The sequence below is a fragment of the Ananas comosus genome, linkage group 15, assembly GCF_001540865.1.
Source record: "Ananas comosus cultivar F153 linkage group 15, ASM154086v1, whole genome shotgun sequence".
NCBI classification, from domain to species: Eukaryota; Viridiplantae; Streptophyta; class Magnoliopsida; order Poales; family Bromeliaceae; genus Ananas; species Ananas comosus.
Genome location: NC_033635.1, coordinates 8,139,595 through 8,159,243, shown reverse-complemented (window position 1 = coordinate 8,159,243; position 19,649 = coordinate 8,139,595). Strand labels below are relative to the sequence as shown.

Sequence of the window (19,649 nt, the reverse complement as noted above, 5' to 3'; positions counted from 1 at the left end):
TTTGCACTAAAGGCGGCCTTTAGTGCAAACAGCCCCCATTCCAGGACTCAGCCAAATTTTTCTGGATTTTGGAGATTTTGCACCAAAGGCGGCGAACCATTCACCGCCTTTAGTGCAAACCTCAGAGTGCAGAACCTAGTGAAGCACTGATAAGACGGTGAACTATTCACCGTCTTTATGAAGACGGTGAACCATTCACCATCTTATCTGTGTTTCAGCCCCGACTCTAAGACTTGGCCAAATTTTGCTGAGTTGGATTTTACAATAAAAGCGGTGAATGGTCACCGTTTTAGTGAAGACGATGAACCATTCCCCGTCTTCTCTGTAAGATATATGCCCTAGAAGCCAACCAAGCCGACACATGTATTCTTTTTAGGACATAAATTTGTATTTGACTTTAACATAGTATGAATAACTTTGGATTCTTATTTCCATTCATATTGTGTATGTATCCATGAATCGTCCAAGGAATTAATAAGATGATGACATATATTCTCAAGAAATATGTCAAGAAATGTGTCATTGGTGGTTATGATGACATATATTCTCAAGAAATGTGTCATTGGTGGTTAATTCCTAAATGCTCCCGATCAATGGATCATCACGGGGACAATGATTGATCCGGTGAGATTGGTGCATAGGACGCTTCCCTTTTGGGTAGACGGGTCTCGAGTCGACAGTGTGGGGACACTGAAGCGAATATGCAGGTGGTTGTTAGAGAACAAGGGTACCGAGCATGACCAACGCGAGAAGTCACTTGGATGTCTACTCACTCGTCAATGACTTACTCAATGTTGTAGTAGTGTGACTGGTCCTTTGACCTGCGGTGCCTTGGCTATTCACAATGAGGTTACTGTAGTTTGACTGTACATCCGCTTGGTCCCTAGCCATTCGGGTCCTTGCGGTGCATGTTGGCTGGAGTAGGTTCATTGTAGGAATAGGGTGTGCACTTAGATAGAATCTATCTCCCTTGGTAGATGGGTGTTAGCCCTATGTGATTTATGAGACCGAATTTTGAAAACCTTGGCCAGGGCAGAGTTAATAGCGGAAAAGGATTTCCGATATTAGAAACTCGAGTAGAATAAATTTAACATATGACAGACGATAGGGTTTGACGAGTTATTCCATAACCTACGTCTAGTAGGGACTCATAATAGAAAGATTGTATCACACGGTAACTGCACCAAGAGATTCAGTATTCCATTCTACTGAAATGCCACTACATGCTGCTAGACGTCACTGGTAGATTGTCGAACTCATGAGAATTATCTAGATGATCGATAATTCTTATTGGGCTGAGTTGAAATTGTTCCGATCCACTGAAAGGAGTTTCAGTGATATTGTTGATAGTGATCAAAATATATCTCACTACCAAATAGAATAGAACCTATGGGGTCACACACATAAGAGGCTGTGATTGATCGGATGGCTAGATCGTGATTATTGAATCGTTGGAAAACCTAATTGTCAATATGTTAATAATTGGACTAATTTGTAATTGTTACAAATTAGTGGTAATAAAGTGTAAATGTTACTAGAGAGGATTTACTAATAGTTAGTAAATTATAAGAGGACTTATGTGTAAATATTGCATTATTAATTTGGTATGATCAAGTTAAGATAAAATTTAAGTCGAATCAAATTAAGATTTGATCGATCTAACCAATTAAGGAAACAATAAATTTAAATCTAGATTTGTACTTATCCTTAATTGTCATTATATTATTAGAAAGATGATTATATTCCTCTATATAATATATGGAAGCTTTTAGAAAACCCTAACCGTTATCTCTCTTCTCGTCTCTCTTTCATCTTCCAGCAAAAAGACGTCCATTTGCAAGGGAGCTAGCATGCCGGTGAGGACATCAATCAAATCAAGAATCTCGTGTGGATACCTATAGAGGCCGAACGCGTGTGCAGCTTCAAGAGAACCCAATTCCACGATCATCAAATTATGGTGAAAATCTATCCGCAAAAAAAATAAAGATTCGATCTTACTTTTCTTCTTTAATCTTAAAGAATATGAGGGATCCTAATTGCGTGGTTTTTGATATTGGATCTCGAGAGTTTTCAAAATCAAATTTGTTTGATTTCTTTTTCCGCTGCGTTTTTACCGTACGCAATTTTCTAACATTCTCGAGGGCACAGGAAAGGCGGACTTGGAAAGGCGGCAGTGTGGGGTTTTGCCGTGAAGGCGGTGAATGGTTCATCGCCTTCACAACAAATATTACAAAGACGGTAAACAATTCACCATCTTTGTGAGAAACCCCTAACGTGACGCCGATGTGGCGAAAGGAGGGTTAGTTTTACAAATAAAATTTTAGCAGGGTCATTTTGCCAATTTCGATTTTTTGAAGGGTCATTTTATAAAAAAGCCCTATCTCACTTAGTCTATTTATTCCGTAACACCCTTGCTGCGCTCTCGTCCTCATCGGCGTTATTAGGAACTGAAAAAGTATAAACAACAATGAGGTGAGAACTTTAAATAAGTTTTCAGCAGGTGCAACCATCGATTCTGCACTCACTCAGTCCAGAAAAAACATTAGTAGATAATTTTGATAAACAACAGATATTTCTACCCTAGAAATGCAACAACTAAAAATACAACTACAATGCCTCAATTTAAGCAAGATGCTACTACATCAATTAATATCTATATGTTTACCCAATTTACCACCATGCTACATGTCATAGTTTTTACTTCTCTATTCATCTCAATCTTTACTTTAGCCAATTTATTAGTTTAACCGACTAGAAGAACGTATATTATCTCCATAAGAATTTTTGATTGGTTTAGATAACATCAAGTTGATCACCAGGGCTCAATATTTCGTAGCATCCAGATCCAGATCCGTTGTCTCACATCTTTCGATGAACTATATGTGCCTCAAACTGTGTAATGTGATGAAACTTGGCCCTTTGAAGTGTTCACATAGAAAATCATGTCTAAAAGAGGTGCAGCAAGAAATGTGAATCCACCTGCCTAACAAGTTTTCTGAGCGTCCATGTTTATGGACTGCCCGTGTTTATTCATACCGCAAAACAAATTGCATCATTACCATGTAATATTGATATTTTCATTTGAAATGTTACAACACGCTCCAGCTAAATCATTTGTGATTCCTCTTGGCCTCAAAAGATTCTTGCTCGACAAAATATTTGTTTTTCCAGTTAAACTGCACTTGATGTACCTGGTCAATAGCATCTACAGATTGTCCCTGATAGTTTAGTGGGATCGTAAGGGACTTGGATGCAGAGAATGTAGAAAACAAGAGCATAGAAAGCGTATTTAAGATTCAAGTTCTGTAAGCAAAAGGTCCATTTAGGGAAGCACAGAAATTAATACTTGAAATTGAGTTTCCTATCATAGACAGGAGTGTCAAATTCATCTGCCTTGATGGCAAGTATTCACACACTCAGAATAACTCCGGATTTTCTCTTGCTGTCTAAAGAAGCAACAAATGAAAGGGAGCTCTGGGAAAGAACCAACTAAAATGTTCAGTAGGAATTTTCTGAAACCCCAGAATCAAAGTACTTTATGCTTTATACCGCACTTAGAAACCATATGTCCTAAAGTAGTTGATAAACTAAATAACTAAAATAGTTATAGAGTAGACTGAATCATGAGGAGCAGTAAGTCCTCAATATCCTAACATCCAAGGGCTGATTGTTTGATTGATTTGATTTCTGAGTAGTTGCTGCCACTCACAATAACTGCCAATTAACCAGCCACTACAATACAAGAGATCATATATTTTCTACCCCGCTTGAGACACTCTGCATTGATAAACAGGTTTAAATTGATCCCAAATTAAGCTACAAGGTGAACAGTCGATCCCTCAAGATTCCAAGAAACTCCATTAACCCTAAATCTGACATAAACCAAAGAATTTTATAACTTTAGCATAGAATTTTATAACTTTAGCATGAGAAGGAAACTATGAAGTAATGGTTTTGAATGTAATAAAATTCCTAATGGACTTCTACCCCAAGTTAGAAATGGAAACTCGAAACTTTCCACAACATAGAAATTTGAACATAAAAAGCTGTCCCGTCCACGAATTGGCTGCTACATGTGCGTGATTTTACAAAGCCTCTCCTCCACAGATGCTGCCAATATATGTAACTAAAATATAGTTTTGAGGCCGAAGTTGTCTTATTTTTAAAAAATAAAAAATAAAAAGATTTGTGGTGAATAAGCTACATATCAGACCTCGATTATTCTCCATCAACTACTTATTTATCGACTACAGTTAAATAGGTTAACTTCCTTCTTGGAAAAGAGATGCCTTTTTATGGCAACTACTCATATAAACTTTCAGCATATTTATAATTCATCTCATTAACTGTATATCGATCAACGTAGAGTGTAATAATAAAAATGCTACTGATCACAAATACTGTTCTCGTAATTTTAACAATTTAGTATTGTAGTAACCCGCTTGCACGACACTTTTAAATTTCAAACTCTTCATATGGATGAAGCTCCTAAAGATGGCATAACAATGCAGTTGCTGATTGTTTTACATTACTATTATGGAAGCTAGATTTCATATTGTATACATTGTGATCTCCTAGGCTGTGGAACTCTGTTAGGTGATATGTTCCGGCTTGGTCGGACTTAGGAGGGCCAATCATTGGGACCAAAGAGCTTGTCTGATATCCAAATAGGTTGGGCACCACATCTCAGCAGAAAGAGTAAACCTTACTCTTCTTCTTTCAAAAGATACCCATTTTTGCTTAGAATAGGGCATGCAACCTCCTAATAGTTACCACCTTCACCATGTCTAACAAAGAGTTAAGGCATCCTTGCTACTTACAATCATACTAAAAAATTCTCATACCGAATAAATTATCTTTGGATAACTTATTCTGACATCAAAACATAGCCTTAGTAATCATATATTGGTTATCCTTTTCAGTAAAGATTTATAGAAAAAGCATTCATTCACTTCTAGGATTTTTATGTGAAGGTCATGGCTTGTGTTTACGGATCCAGCATTTATGTTTTTTTACCGCAGAGTTATGAGTACAGAGAACAAATCCTGAACTACAAGGAAGCAGGGCTAATTGCCAGCAAAAGGAGAGGAACAAGCAAAGCTTGAGCAGCTGCTCACCCTCATCTTCTCGACTTCAATTAAAACTATAATTACTGTAGCTCAGTTGGAAGAGATTCTAAGCAACAGGCAGCACCGAGCCTCCACCATATCAAGTTAGTTCTCTATAGCTAAAGACATTGTCTGCTGATTAGATCACGGAAAAGAAACTTTATGCAAAATAAGCATCGCTCTACTGATATAATTTCAGCATCTCATAAAAATTAAATACCACTCAGGAAGCACATATCTCAAAATAGCCCTTTAGCAGTAATAAATTACCCATTTACTAGAAACATGATATGGCTTTAGAATAAGATTGCAACTCATCAAGCAAACTAAAGTTCAAATTCATACTTGGTGAAATTAAGCAGGAAAAATGAGACCTTGTGATCGATTTCGAAGAGAAGGAAGTCGACTCAAAAGTTCATCGAGTTACTCCCCGAGGTAGAACATTTTGTCTTCTAAATTTCTAACCACAAGAATAGATTCTCGACGCAGATTATAAAAAAAGTTATACCCTAAATAAGCATCATTTTACTACTACAATTTCCGCATCTCATACGAATCAAGAACGATTCATCAGGAAGCACAAATTTCAGAGTAATCCTTTCTAGGATCCCAGAACACAAATCTAATAAATTATCAAAAGGGAGTTGAAAGTACAAACACATTCTTCAGATATCACAACAAAGATTTCATAAAATTCTGCAGGAAAGAGGAAGACGAACCAAGAGTTCTAGGGGAAGTTGATCAGAAGCAGCAGGAACAGTCGAAGGGGCAGAGCGGCGTGCCCCCGGCGTCCGGATTGATGCCGAGCTCGCGCTCGGAGTATATGAGGAGGCCGTCGGCCGTCCTCCGCCGCTTCGCCCGGGCCTCCGCTCCATCTTCCGCCGCCCCGTTCTTCGCCTTCTTCTTCTTCTTCTTCTCGCCCTTTTTGTTTCTCTCCATCCCTGTCCCCTTTAGGGTTTCTTCTTTGCCGGTGTTGGGGCAGCAGGACGAGGACGAGGATGAGGGTTGCTTCCGCTTCTCCGCCTTCCTGCCTCGGAAGATCTCCTCGATCTCGTCGCCCGGCTTCTTCTTGCTCCCGCCTGCGCCTAGGGTTTGCTTCTTCGGCTCTGCGGGAGGAGGAGGAGGAGACGGCTTTTTCTTCTTGTGGGGTAGAGTGGTCGCCATGTTTGGAGCAGAGGAAGAGAGCGGCGGCGCGCAGTCGAAGTCGATGCGAGAGCGCGAGCCCGCGGTGCTCTCTGCCTCTGCGAGAATAAGGGGAGGACAGAAACGGATCTCGGCTACTTACGTATAATTCTCCGTATTTGTGCCCGGTGGAGGAAGAATTTCGAATCCGAAACAAAAACGGGTCGAACAAAGACTAGAGACTATTATGAAAATCCGGATATCGTACAGGTTATTATTGTTCTCACGATCAGACCCGGATTTTAATTATTTTTTAAACAAAGAGAAAAACTAGAACAAAAAATTTATTTTGATTAGATAAAATTTTTAAATTAAAAATTTATAATATTTAAAAATAAAAATATGATAATCTTATTATTTACTGTATCTTTACTACAAAATTGTAAAGTAATATAATCAATAATCAATAATACTATTTTAAAGCATTACTAGTGGTTGAGCCCGTTTAGCCTAGATTTTAGAAAAATAATTTCTACTGAAATAATTTTAGTTTGGACAGTTGATTTTCATTAAAAGCAATAGAGCGTTTGGTTCAGATTTAAAATTTAAATTTAAAATTTAATATCTAAATTTTAAATTTTAAAAGTTAAAATTTGAAATTTAGAAATTGAAATATAAATTCAAATTTTAAAATATAAAATTAAAATTTGAATTTAAAATTAAAAATTGAATCTGAATTCAAAATAAGAATTTGATGTTTTAGCAGTTTTAAGAAGTAGGTTTTAACTATTTCTGATTTTGGGTCTCAAAAATTAAAAAACTAATTTCTAAAAATCAATATTAAATTTTGAAAATGAGTTTGTCAAATGTTTTATTGGGTCGAAAATCATTTTTTGACAAAAAAATTACTTTTCAAAAAATAGGCCAAATGCCCACATTGACTTATTTTGTCCTAATTATATATGCTTGAACCCTGCAAGTTTTCATTTGGATAAGAGCATTAATCTCTTCAATTTATTTTTGTTTTGAGGCAGGAGGTTTAAAGAAGAAATCTGTGGGCATTTATTAACAGTTGAGCTTAATGTTTAAGGTGATATTTTAGACACATATCCAAACAAAAGGCATAATAGACGGAAAAAGAAAATAAATCCCAAAACCAACAAAGATATAGAAATTGATCCAAAATCGAAACATTTAAATAAATGAATATATAATCAAGTTTATAAACATTGAAGTCCTAGGAAAAAAAAAGTATAAATAAAACTTAACATCAAATGAAATCACCAAGAGCAAATACTTCCAAGGAGCTTCCAACCTTATTCTACTATCAAAGTAGAATACTTGTGGGGTCTAAATGGGTCCCTAAGAGAGGTGAACGAGGGATTTTAAATCAGATTGTGTTGATGCCAAAATTGAAATTAACACGCCGACTTAAGTCCACGTATAAGCCACAGAAATAAGGACACGTGATACACCAGGAGTCGGCAATAAAGCGCCTAAAAGTCAAGAGCGTTTAGGCGGGAACGGTTGAGAAGTGGAGACATAACTTCCATGAGGAGTGGGCGTAACTTCTATGATCATGGTTACAACCACTCCCCCAACTATTTTCAACCGACCAATTGTCACGCCCGGGTATCAGCGGAAGCATATCCGGTACGTGCACAGCCCCGCCATACACCTGTAGTATATAAGGCGTCTACCAGAAGCAAGTCGATAGGAGTAAAAAGATAAAATAATCCTATTCTGATATCAGAGCAAGATACAGTCCACAATACTCACAATAAGAAAACAGAGAGTATAAAATCCAAAATCTCAACTAAAAGAAAAGTGTCACAACTATAGAGTCTGGTCCCAGTAGTACATATACATCACGGGTCTACAAAAGGAGATACAATGGCGGTCTCTCTATACATAGGGACATCACCCTCGGCCATAGCCCGAGTAGCAAGGTGATCAACTAGCATGCCCCTAGCAATGTCTAGCTAGACGCGACTCCCTTGCCACGATCCCTAACCTCTCCTGTAGATGGCTCTGTAAAAATAACAACAAAATGGGCGTGAGAACTATAAACAATAGTTCCCAGTGGGTAAGCCGCCAGCCTCAGCGAATTACACCACTAGGCTCATGATGTACTAAATGAAAGTAAAAGCGATAATTGCAAGATAATAAGCATGATACTGAGCATGTAATCAACATGTAGTAACTTTCTATAATAATGAATCATTTGTATAAGGAAGATATAGCAACTTCTGTAATCATGAACATAAACATGAATATATGCATGAATGTGGAGTGACTACTGTACACTTTAACTAATAAGCATTCATTTTCGCCCTTTGTCATTTAGTACTTTCACCTCAATAGAGTTTTCCTTTCATTTATCAGGACCTACCCAAGATAGTCCGGCTTGCGCCGCGCCTAATGGCCCCATGGTAGTATGCACTTCCCACGGCAATCCACTTCGGCACCCAATCCCGCACGGGGGAGCAACTGTCGCATAGGCCAACTCCGGAGTGCCGGCTTGTAGGGAGCTACCCTCACAAGCGTGTGCGAATGAGCACAATGACAAGCAAGCAAAATCCATAGTCTAACATATTTCAAACATCATGACATGGTTCTCTACCTTATAGAAGCATTATAAACTTAGCTCTTGGTTGTTCTACTGAACTAAACAAGAATACTATTATGCATGAATACTTTTATGCATGAATGCTCTCTACTTCATAGAGGTTCTATGGCAATTACATCAAATGTTCTAGTGATATGCTCCAAGCACTTTACCAATTACCATAATCCCAAATACACACACTATACCAATTCTATAGTCGCATATAGAACATAGGGGAGCTTCACTTGCTCTGGTTAGGTCAAACCCACCTATCACTAGGCTCCAATCAATCCAAAGGGGGTCCCAAAATCAGCTCCACACGGTCTCAACTCTGCTGAAAAACAAGGCGTGAAAGTGGCATTAATACAACAATCGAAATGTCCGATCTCGGTACAATTCGCACTTAGTACAAAATAGTAACTTAAATCCGTGCTTTGGGGCTAATTTAATACCTTAAGATGAGTCTCCAAGAGCTCTCACAAGTCAACCGAAGACGATCAAAGGGTCGATCGTAACTCCGCTGCGAACAAACACTAAGCGGCGTCAAACATTCATATATTAGTTCCTATAGCCGAAATCTTGCATATTCAGGTTCCTGACTGAAATTTCAGCTTACCTTTGGTTGGAATGCCCTGCAACCAAGTTCCTTATATCACAAATTTAGCTCAATTTGGTTTAAAAAGCCTGCTGCGACGATACCCTTCCCAAACTGCATCAATTACTCATTATCACCATGTTGACCATCTAATTTAGTGAAAATTCTCATGTAGTTTCAGACCTGAGCTTAACTTCCACTTCTCGCAGGTTGAAGCATTCACAATCAGCTCTCCCAAGCCTCCATATATAGCCGAGAATAGCTCGCACACTTGCTGAAAATAATTTCAGAAATGACATCAATTCAGCCTAGTATAGCTCAAACTCATATAATTAGTTAATTAGTTTCCCGCATCAGATTTACTTACTTTCCCTTTAGTGCCAAATTAAGTTACTATCAAAAATAATCCCTCTAAATTACCAAAATCTGCCCCTTAGCTCTGCTGATGGTAAAGGAACAAGTAAACATCACTCAATCCCAATCCAACACAAAATACATGAGAGAAAACTGATTACTTACCTTAATCAGCTGTAGATCACCTCCCTGCAGAGTTAGGGTTGCCAAAATACCCTCCCAAGACTCCTCTTTCTCTTCCCCACAGCTGCTCTAAGTCCCCAAGACAGCAAACATTAAGAAGAGAAAAGGAATAAGCTTAAACCCTTAATTCTCCTTTTAGAGAGAGAAGAAACGTAGAGAGAGAAGAAGAAAACCCTCCTAACCTGATGCTCTGCACTCCAGCATCTTTTAAGCAGCAGGAGGGGTCGAGCTGAGCTTAATAGATAAGCATGGGAGGCTAAAAGACCAAAATGGCCTGACTGCCACGCAGCTGCTGCTGCTGCTGCTTGCTGTACCAGTACAGCATCATGCTTGTACCAGTACACCAATGCAGAAAAGGCCAAGTTCGAAATTACAATGCACTTTCTCGCTTCCCACACTCCGATCACTCCCAAACTTATTCCCAATTACTTTAGACCCTTTAGAACATGTAGGAAGGTTCCGAATCTCATTCCTCTTACTCGAGCGTCACAATTTGCTAAAGTCTAGTGTACTACACCAATAATGTGGGCTGAGAAGACATCACTATAAATAGTAACTTCAAAGCCTATAATAAGGGTCTTTCTCTCCCCTGAACGAGAAGACCACCGCATTTTCATATCTTTCCTTTTCCTTCATTTATTACTTTCTAGGAGTAGTCTAAATATAATCTTTTCTTTTTCGCATTTACTGCTTTCCTAGGAGTAGCTTTTAAGTAGAACCTTGGAGTCTGTCTACCCCACCACCATCACTCCGCTGTAAACTACATATCCGTTCTTGTACTTTCCATCAATCAATAGAATCTCTTTTCGGCTCTTCAGGCCGACCAAATCTCGTGTTGTTTTTGGCCATTCGGCTCTCCTTCTGGCTTAGGTTCCGGCCTGTTCTGTATATTCGGCTCATCCCAGGCAAACCGAATTTACTGCAGAGGTCTTCAAACCCGGCAGATCAGATCCCTCGTCAGCCGAATCACTTGATCTGTCGAAGGGCGCAAACTTCGAGGGTCACCATCCGCAACCGTTCCTCACCCCAACACGCTCCCCGAGGAGGATCTTTGACTGAGTCAAAGGGTCGAAAAATTCGGCTACCAACAATTTTTGGCACGCCCGATGGGACACGCTCACGTATTCCCAATCTAGACTTTGTCCTATGGCTGACGATAATGCTATGAACCTTCGGAATAGAGCCATTTCCAGGCCTTCAAGGAATGACCAAGCTAGTAGCACCGAAAATGCGAATGAGAATCAGGCGGTACTACCTGTTGGAGGTGAGACTAGTGGACAATCGGCTCATCAAGAGCCGAGTCTAATTCAGGCACTCGGCCAGATGGCCCGAGTCCTGCAAACTTTAGATCAAAATATCCATCAAAGTACCGCTCAATTAGACGCGGTGCTGGCCGCCATCACAGCCTACAATGAAAATATTGCCCGAATAAGTCAATTATTGACTCGAAATGAGCAACCAATGACAGGCTTATAAGGGCCTATGATGTCACGCCCCGAGCCCGCCTGTTTGGTCGGATTCGGGCACGCCAACAGATCGCCGAACGGACAGGGTTTCCCCTGCACGCGGACAGAGTCTCTCCTGTACGTTCAAAGCGTCGCAATCAATACAAGTACAAGAGGTTCCAAACAGGAACAATTTTCAACAACGATTGCATAAGGAAGGTATCAAACAACATAACACATCCTATGTTATTACAATCATTCATCTCATCATTTTACATCGCATTTTTCATTACATTGATCCTCAACTTCCAAATATACAATCGATTTCTAAACATAATATTACAACATCGATTCTTTTCTTTTCTTTTTTTATACCCCTAAGAAGCTGACTCAAGGTGCTGCTATCTGGTCTCTGTGGTAGGGCGCTAACTACGGAGCTACGCCCTTTCCTCGCGCCGCCGCGCCGCTCGCGTGTGAACCTGTACCCCCAAAAACAACAACACGGGGGTGAGACTATTGTCCATAGTCACATTGTCACGCCCGGGTATCAAAGCGAAGCATATCCGTACGTGATCAGCGCCCATATCACTGTAGTATATAAGCGTCTACCAGAAGCAATCGATTAGGATAAAAAGAAAAATAATCTATTCTGATATCAGAGCAAGATATCAGTCCACAATTACTCCACAATAGAAAACAGAGAGATAAACTTCAAATCTCACTAAAAGCAAAGTGTCCAACTATAATCTGGTCCTCAGTAGTACATATACATGCAGGTCTATATCAAAAGTAGATAACAATGTCGGTCTCTCTAATACATATGGGACATACCTTCCCGCCATAGCATAGCAAATGATCAACTAGCATGCCCTAGCAAGTCCTAGTAGGACAGACTTCCCTTGCCACTAACCTAACTCTCCTGTAGATGCTCTGTAAAAATAACAACAAAATGGGCGTAGACTATAAACCAATATTCCCGTGGGTAATCCGCCACCTCAGCGAATTACAACCACTAGGCTAATGATATACTAAAAAATGAAAGTAAAACGATAATTGCAAAGATATATAACATGGAATAACTGAGCATGTAATCACATGTATAAATTTCTATAATAATGAAGTCATTTGTATAAGAAATATAAGCAACTTTCTGTAATCATGAACATAAATAATATATGCATGAATGGGAGTGACTACTGTCATTAACTAATAACATCGATTTTCGCCTTTGTCATTTAGTAAACTTTTCACTCTCAAAGAGTTTTTCCTTTCATTTATCAGGCCTACCCAAAGATAGTCCGTCTTTGCTCGGCCTAAGGCCATTGTAGTAGACTCACTCACGGCATCCACTTCGCACCTCAATCCCGCACGGGGAGCAACTGTCCATATGCAAACTCGGAGTGTCCGCTTGTAGGATCATCCTCACAACGTGTGCGAATGAGCACAATACAAAGCAAGCAAAATCATCGTCTACATATTTCAAACCATCATAATGGTTCTCTACTTAAGAAATATATAACTTAGCTCTTGATTTTCTACTGAACTCACAAGAATTACTAATTATGCTTTAATATTATACTATGGCATGAATCTCTTCTAACTTCATAGATGTTCTATGGCAATTACATCAAATGTTCTAAGCTGATTATAGCTCATGCACTTACCACTTACCATTAATCCAAATAACACACAACTATACCAATTCTATAGTCGGCATATAGAAACATAGGGAGTTGCACCTGCTCTGTGTTAGTAGTCAAACCCCACCTATCACTAGGCTCCAACAAATCACAAAGGGGTCCGTCAAACACTCCACACCGGTCTCCACTCTGCTGAAAAACAAGCTGAAGTGCATTAATACATACAAATCGAAATGTCCATCTCGGTACAATTCGCTACCTTATACAAAATAGTTAACTTTAAATTCCGTGCTTTGGGCTAATTAATACCTTAAGATTATCTCCAAGAGCTCTCACAATCACCGAAGACGATCAAGTCGATCGTAATGTACTCCGCTGCGTGAACATTTTTGAACACTAAGCGTCGAAAACATTCCTCATATTATTTCTATATCCGAAATCTTGCATATTTCAGTTCCTGACTGACATTAGCTTACTTGTGGATATCTCTCACCTAAGTTACCTTAATCAGCCAAAATTGAAATTAACATGCCGACTTAAGCCCATGTATGAGCCAAAAAAATAAAGACACGTGGTACACCAGGAGTCAGCAATAAAGCGTCTGAAAGTCAAGAGCGTTTAGGCGGGAACGGTTGAGAAGCGGAGGCATAACTTCCATGAGGAGTGGGCGTAACTTCCACGATCATGGTTACAACCACTCCCCCAACTACTTTCAACCGACCAATAATGTGAGCTGAGAAGACATCACTATAAATAGTAACTTCAAAGCCTGTAATAAGAGTCTTTCTCTCTCCTGAACGAGAAGACCACTGTATTTTCATATCTTTCCTTTCCTGCATTTATTACTTTCCAGGAGTAGTCTAAATGTAATCTTTTCTTTTTCGCATTTACTGCTTTCCTAGGAGTACCTTTTAAGTAGAACCCTGGAGTCTGTCTGCCCTACGGGCATCACTCCGCTGTAAGCTATATATCCGTTCTTGTACTTCCCATCAATCAATAGAATCTCTTTTCGGCTCTTCAGGACGACCAAATCTCGTGTTGTTTTTGGCCATTCGGCTCTCCTTCCGGCTTAGGTTCCGGCCTGTTCTGTGTATTCGGCTCATCCCAGCCGAACCGAATTTACTGTACAGGTTTTCGAACCCGGCTGATCCGATTCCTCGTCAGCCGAATCGCTTGATCTGTCGAAGGGCGCAAACTTCGAGGGTCACCATCCGCAGCCGTTCCTCACCTTGACGCACTCCCCGAGGAGGATCTTTGACTGGGTCAAAGGGTCGGAAAATTCGGCTACCAACAGATTGGAAGCAACAACTTTCAAATAGGGTATATCCCTGTTTAATAAAAAAAAAAAATCAGATTGGAAGAGGAAGAAACAACAAGAGGAAATTATATATCTTACTGATTATTGAGAACAATATGGAGAAAAAACTATCAAAACAAAATATATATATTAGAGAAGACGAAGAGATGATTCGGCACTGTTGACTAAACATCGTCTAGAAATCCAGTTATAATCTGGCCAATAGACTGCAAAAAAGAAGTGACGGTAACTTCGGAAAGAAGAGGGAATGTTAAAGCACATGTACTAAAATCTAGATGTGATTAAATAATTCAATTAAATTTATATTATAAATTACAAAAATTATGCTTATAGATAAGCACCACAGGTCAGAAACAGAAATTATTGCTGAACAAATTTACAATTAACTCAAGAGGCATATGAAGTATTGTCCTAAAGCATATTTCTTGCACTCGTGTTATATCAATCAAGGACATCGCCCTAGATTTTCTTGTGTTGGATAAATGAAGAACATTGCCCCAAGATATGATCGAAAAACTTCCGACCGTGAGTATGATTGTGAAGGAGGTAGATGAAGTTTTTTTTTTTTTTTCCTAACATCCAGTGAGGTATAACATGTAACACAGTGGACCTTTGCAAATTGCGAGGTTCGAGTGTTCGATTTGTGTTCCGAGCATACTTTCTGGAGGGTCGTAGACAGTGTTCCGACTCATGGCTCGCACCCCGAGAATCGAGGTTTAAAACTTAACGCCGAAGTCCCAAAAGTGAGGAAATTGGGTTGCTCTCGGGTTTGCCTCAGCAGGGCTGAGTACCGGTACAGCATCGGACTAGTACCGATACCAGTGCATTTTTCTACGCAGTCGAGGCTCGGGTTGGCAGTATGGCTGACTTGGTACCGGTACTTTTGCCCGATGGTACCAGTACGCAGTGCAGTTCGCAGACTGCTTGTTTCTGATGAGTGTTTTTACATTTGTAGCAATACTACATATACCCCACGCCCCTTTGGAGGTCCCCTGAGCTTGGAGTAGAGGAGAGAAAGGTAGGGAAACCCTTCTCTTCCTTTCTTTGATTCTCCTTCATTTTAGTTGGAATTTTTAAAATTTAATCACTTATTTTTGTCCCTTTTTGCTTCTTGGTGCTTTTGCCTCCATGGGAGAAGACTTGGAGCTCGGTTTGGGACTTGTTGGAAAGAAGAACTTCAACCCTAGTCGATATCTAGCCTTATTTGAAGCTTCTGAAGAACAATAAGAAAAAAAAAAGAAAAAAGAGAAAAAAATATTTTGGTCAATATTTTAACAATTCGAACCTAATCTATAAAATTTAAAATAATAACCTATATTTATAAAAATATAAAATTTATAAATTTTTTATGTAAATTGGTTAAAAATATTTGTTGACTGGGGATTACTCCATTCAAAATGTCTAATAATATAGTGTACGGTGAGTTTAACCTGCTAGAGTTAGAAAGGAAAAAAAATTGAAAAAAAAAAGAAAGAAGAAAAGTTACCCAAATCCCGAAAAAAAAAGAAAGAAGAAAAGTTACCCAAATCCCGACCCCACAATTGCCTCAACTCTTTTCACGCCCCCACTACGCTCTTACTTACAACCACGCACCCACTGCGTCCTTCCCCCTCTCTCTTCCCCTTTCACTCGTTCATTTGATACTACTTTAACTATTAAAGAGGGGAATAATACCCTTTATTATAATAACCCACTCCAAAAGTAAGAAAAGAAAATTCTCTATCCCTCAGAATTAAACAAACATCGCCCACCGCCTATCCACTTTTCTCAAGCTAGCCTAGCTAGCTACAAATCAAAGCCGACGAACCGGCCGGGGGGCGGCGGCGATGACGACTCGAACCGTCAACGGCGAGCAGCAGCAGCAGCAGCAGCGACGGCAGCCGCATTACGCGTCGGGCCGGCCTCACCGCCCGTATTCCTCCTCCTACTACGAGGGGGCCGGGGCCGGGGGCGGCGGCGGGGGGTCTGCTTCTCTGAAGGGGTGCTGCTGCTGCCTCTTCCTTCTGCTGACCTTCCTCGCCCTCCTGGCCGTCGCCGTGGTGCTGGTGGTCGTGCTGGTCGTCAAGCCCCGCAAGCCCCAGTTCGACCTCCAGCAGGTCTCTGTCCAGTACCTCCTCGTCGCCTCCCCCTCCTCCTCCTCCTCCTCCTCGTCTCCTTCTGATTCTAGTTCGGCGTACTTGTCCTTGAACATCACGCTGCTGTTCACGGCGGAGAACCCGAACAAGGTGGGGATCCGGTACGGGCCGACGGCGTTCGACGTGATGTACCGCGGGGTGCCGCTGGGGGTGGCGGCCGTGCCGGGCTTCGAGCAGCCGGCCCACTCCACCCGCCTGGTCCAGACTCGCTTCAGCGTCGACCGCTTCAACGTCCTCCAGTCCGACGCCCTCGACCTCCTCCGCGACGCCGCCCTCAACGACCGCGTCGACCTCCGCCTCACCGGCGACGTCGACGCCAACATCCGCCTCCTCGGATTCACCTCCCCCAGAGTCCGGGTATGTATAATGTCGAAACAAAATCAAAATCCTCTCTCTCCTTCACCCCTTTTTTTTTTTTTTTCCCTTTCTTTCTTTCTTTGTAATTTTTGGAAAATTGACGAGTGGTTCGAATTGATCAGTTGCATAAAATTTAAAACTTAAAATTGATTATGACCGTGACTCAGGTGTCGGTGGATTGCGCGATCGCGATCAGTCCGAGGAGGCAGTCGCTGACCGACAAGCAGTGCGGCGTCGACGGAGTTAACCTCTGAGCGATCACCGACCTCCATTGAGAGAAAAAAAGGAAAGACAAGTGTGGAAATTTTTTTTTTCTTTTCTTTTTTTTTTTTTTATTAATTTTAAGATTTGTAGCGAGCTTCTACTTGGATATTTGCTTTGTTTTGGGCATTACTCTTTACTCCTTTTTTTTATTTTTTTCTTTTTCTCATAACTTTCCTTAGGCCGAAAGTAAAGTTGTTGGCTTGCTATCATGCGCCGAAGGTCGTGGCGAATCTCTCTCCTCTTTCTGCTCTTCTTTTTCTTTTCCAATTCATTTATTTGTTTCTTTTCTTGGGGGGAGTTGGTGGGCTTCCACCGTCTCCCGGTGGTGGAAAAAAAAACATGGCTGGATAAAAGTTAAGAAATAAAAATAAAAAAAATTAAATAAAACATAATACAAGAAGAAAGTGCATTTATAAATAACTTATTTACAGTATATATTTTTTTGAAAAAGATCAGAAGGAAAAAACTTATTAAATAAAAATTTATATTTGATTGTTTAATTGAAAGATAAAATTTATAAATAGTCATTAAAAAATATAGAGCTCAATTATTAATTAAATCAAAAGGATGTAAAAAAGTAATAAATAGGGTTTCCATTGTTTTCACTTGAAATATTTACTAAATTTGTTTAGGTTGCAGTTAAGTACTATATTCTCAGTGGCCGATTCTAATTTTTATTTTTCAATTAAACAGTAACATTTTTTTTTTGTTTAATTCAAGCTTTTTTATTTTTTATTTTTTATATGTTAAGAAATATACTTTATTATACTGTAATAAGTAAACTTTTTATATGTACATTTTTTTATATTAATATTTTTTTTTCAAAAACTATAGTTTTCTTTTATTTTTTATTTAATTTTTTAAACGCTGTGGGAAGGAGCGCCCAGATGCATGCCGCGACGGCGCTTGTCCACGCGGCAAGCATCGGAACCAGGGGCTCCAGCCGCAAGTTCTTTTTTAGCGGTGGTGGGTCGTCCGTTTCGAGTGGACGTGTGGGCTCCACAGGTCGCGGTCGGAGAGTTGTGCTGATATGTAGCGGTTACACTGGAGATCTCGCGGCGACGAAGAGAGGCGATGAGGGTGTCATCTTGATTGGGGAATGGACTGGGCGCTCGCGAAGCCTTTGGCTCCGTTTGGTTCGGAAATTAGTAGGAACTAGTTATACCGGGGATAGGTACAAGTATGGATTTTTATAGAAACAAGAGTATTTTTTTGTTTGGGTGAAATTGTGAGTATAAGCTGGAACTAGAAAAATTACGTTTGGATGGTTTTTGAAAATAAGAGGAATAGTTAGTAGTTATAAATAGAAAATAATAATATTACCNCAAACTTCAATTTAACTCCATGTGATTTAGCTCCTTTTTACCTTGTCATTCTAAGATTGAAAATTTACTTAATTATTTTATAATTTTATCTATATTTTTATTAAAAATATTTATAATCAAATGGAATAGTAAAATAACCATAAAATGTTAAACTACAAAATAACCAAAAAAAAAAAAGAGTTAATTGCATACGGGTCCCCGCAAACATGATGGATTGCAGATATATTCCTACAAAGTTCAACTTTCATACGTTATCCTGCAAAAGTCCTAATATATTCAGATATGTTCCTGCCGTTAGGATTCGTTAAAGAAATTTAGTTAACCACAATTAAAATACCTAATCATGATTAATTAATAAGATAAATTGATAATTTTTTCCTTCTTCTTCCTCTTTCTGTTCCTCTTCATCTTCTTCTTCTTCCGCTTCCTCTTCCACTACTTCTTCTTCTTCTTCTTCTTATTCTCCTTTTCCTCCTCCTTTTTCCTTTTCCTCCTTTTTATTCGAATCGGCCGCACCTTCGCCCTCTGCCTCGTCGCTACGGGCCTCAGCCTCATCCTCGTCGGCCGTAACTCCGGCAAGCTCCGCCGCTGCCCGCTCCGGCAGTCCGAAAAGGAAGAAAACGGAAAAAAAGGACATTTGTGAGGGTATTTTTACGAACATATACCAACTAGAGCTTTTAAAGTAACATATTTGTAAGGCCAAAAATATCATTTCACGAATTTACTGTTAAAAAATAAACAGTTCTGTAACGAATGCTAATCAGGAGGACATATCTGAATACATTAGGACTTTTGTACGAATAACTTATGAAAATTAAATTTTATAAGAATATATCTGTAATTCATCATGTTTGCGAAAATCTGTATACAATTAATCCGAAAAAACCTAAATCAAGAGAAGTTAAATATAATTTTTTGAACATATTATTAATGACAAAATAAATATGAGCTAAAAAAAAAAATAGAGAGACAAATATGCAAGTAGTATTTTACTTTAAGTAATCTAATAATAACTGTGACGACAATGACTTGATCTATCCGGGATGCGCTGGGACGGACTGGGTCGTAGACTCGTAGGCGAGGAAACGACTATCGGTGGAAAATGTTTTTGATTCGGGCGACGCGTACGAAGTTTCGGCGCCGCTTTCGAGGACGGACGGCTTCTCTTCATTTGTCTTCTCTTCTCGCAATAACT

General features: G+C 39.6%; 2 protein-coding genes and 1 long non-coding RNA gene across 5 annotated transcripts; 1 reads left to right on the top strand and 2 right to left on the bottom strand.

Annotated features, from left to right (window-relative positions):
• On the bottom strand, positions 5,850–6,272 carry LOC109721060 (uncharacterized protein C6G9.01c). Its single transcript, XM_020248478.1, has one exon. The coding sequence runs from the start codon at positions 6,270–6,272 to the stop codon at positions 5,850–5,852; it is 423 nt and encodes a 140-aa protein (XP_020104067.1).
• Positions 8,223–10,158, bottom strand: LOC109721783. 3 transcript variants are annotated; one of them, XR_002219292.1, is made up of 6 exons: positions 9,953–10,158; positions 9,617–9,707; positions 9,455–9,547; positions 9,291–9,371; positions 9,108–9,172; positions 8,223–8,261 (listed from the first exon to the last, which is right to left on the bottom strand). It is a non-coding gene; the product is annotated as an uncharacterized LOC109721783 (long non-coding RNA). The 3 variants fall into 3 exon arrangements; XR_002219290.1 differs by having other exon boundaries at positions 9,291–9,358; XR_002219291.1 differs by having other exon boundaries at positions 9,108–9,169; positions 9,291–9,358.
• Positions 15,904–17,336, top strand: LOC109721008. The gene is made up of 2 exons (XM_020248399.1): positions 15,904–16,865; positions 17,033–17,336. Exons 1-2 carry the CDS (start codon positions 16,200–16,202, stop codon positions 17,117–17,119), a joined length of 753 nt encoding a protein of 250 aa, XP_020103988.1. The 5' UTR covers positions 15,904–16,199; the 3' UTR covers positions 17,120–17,336.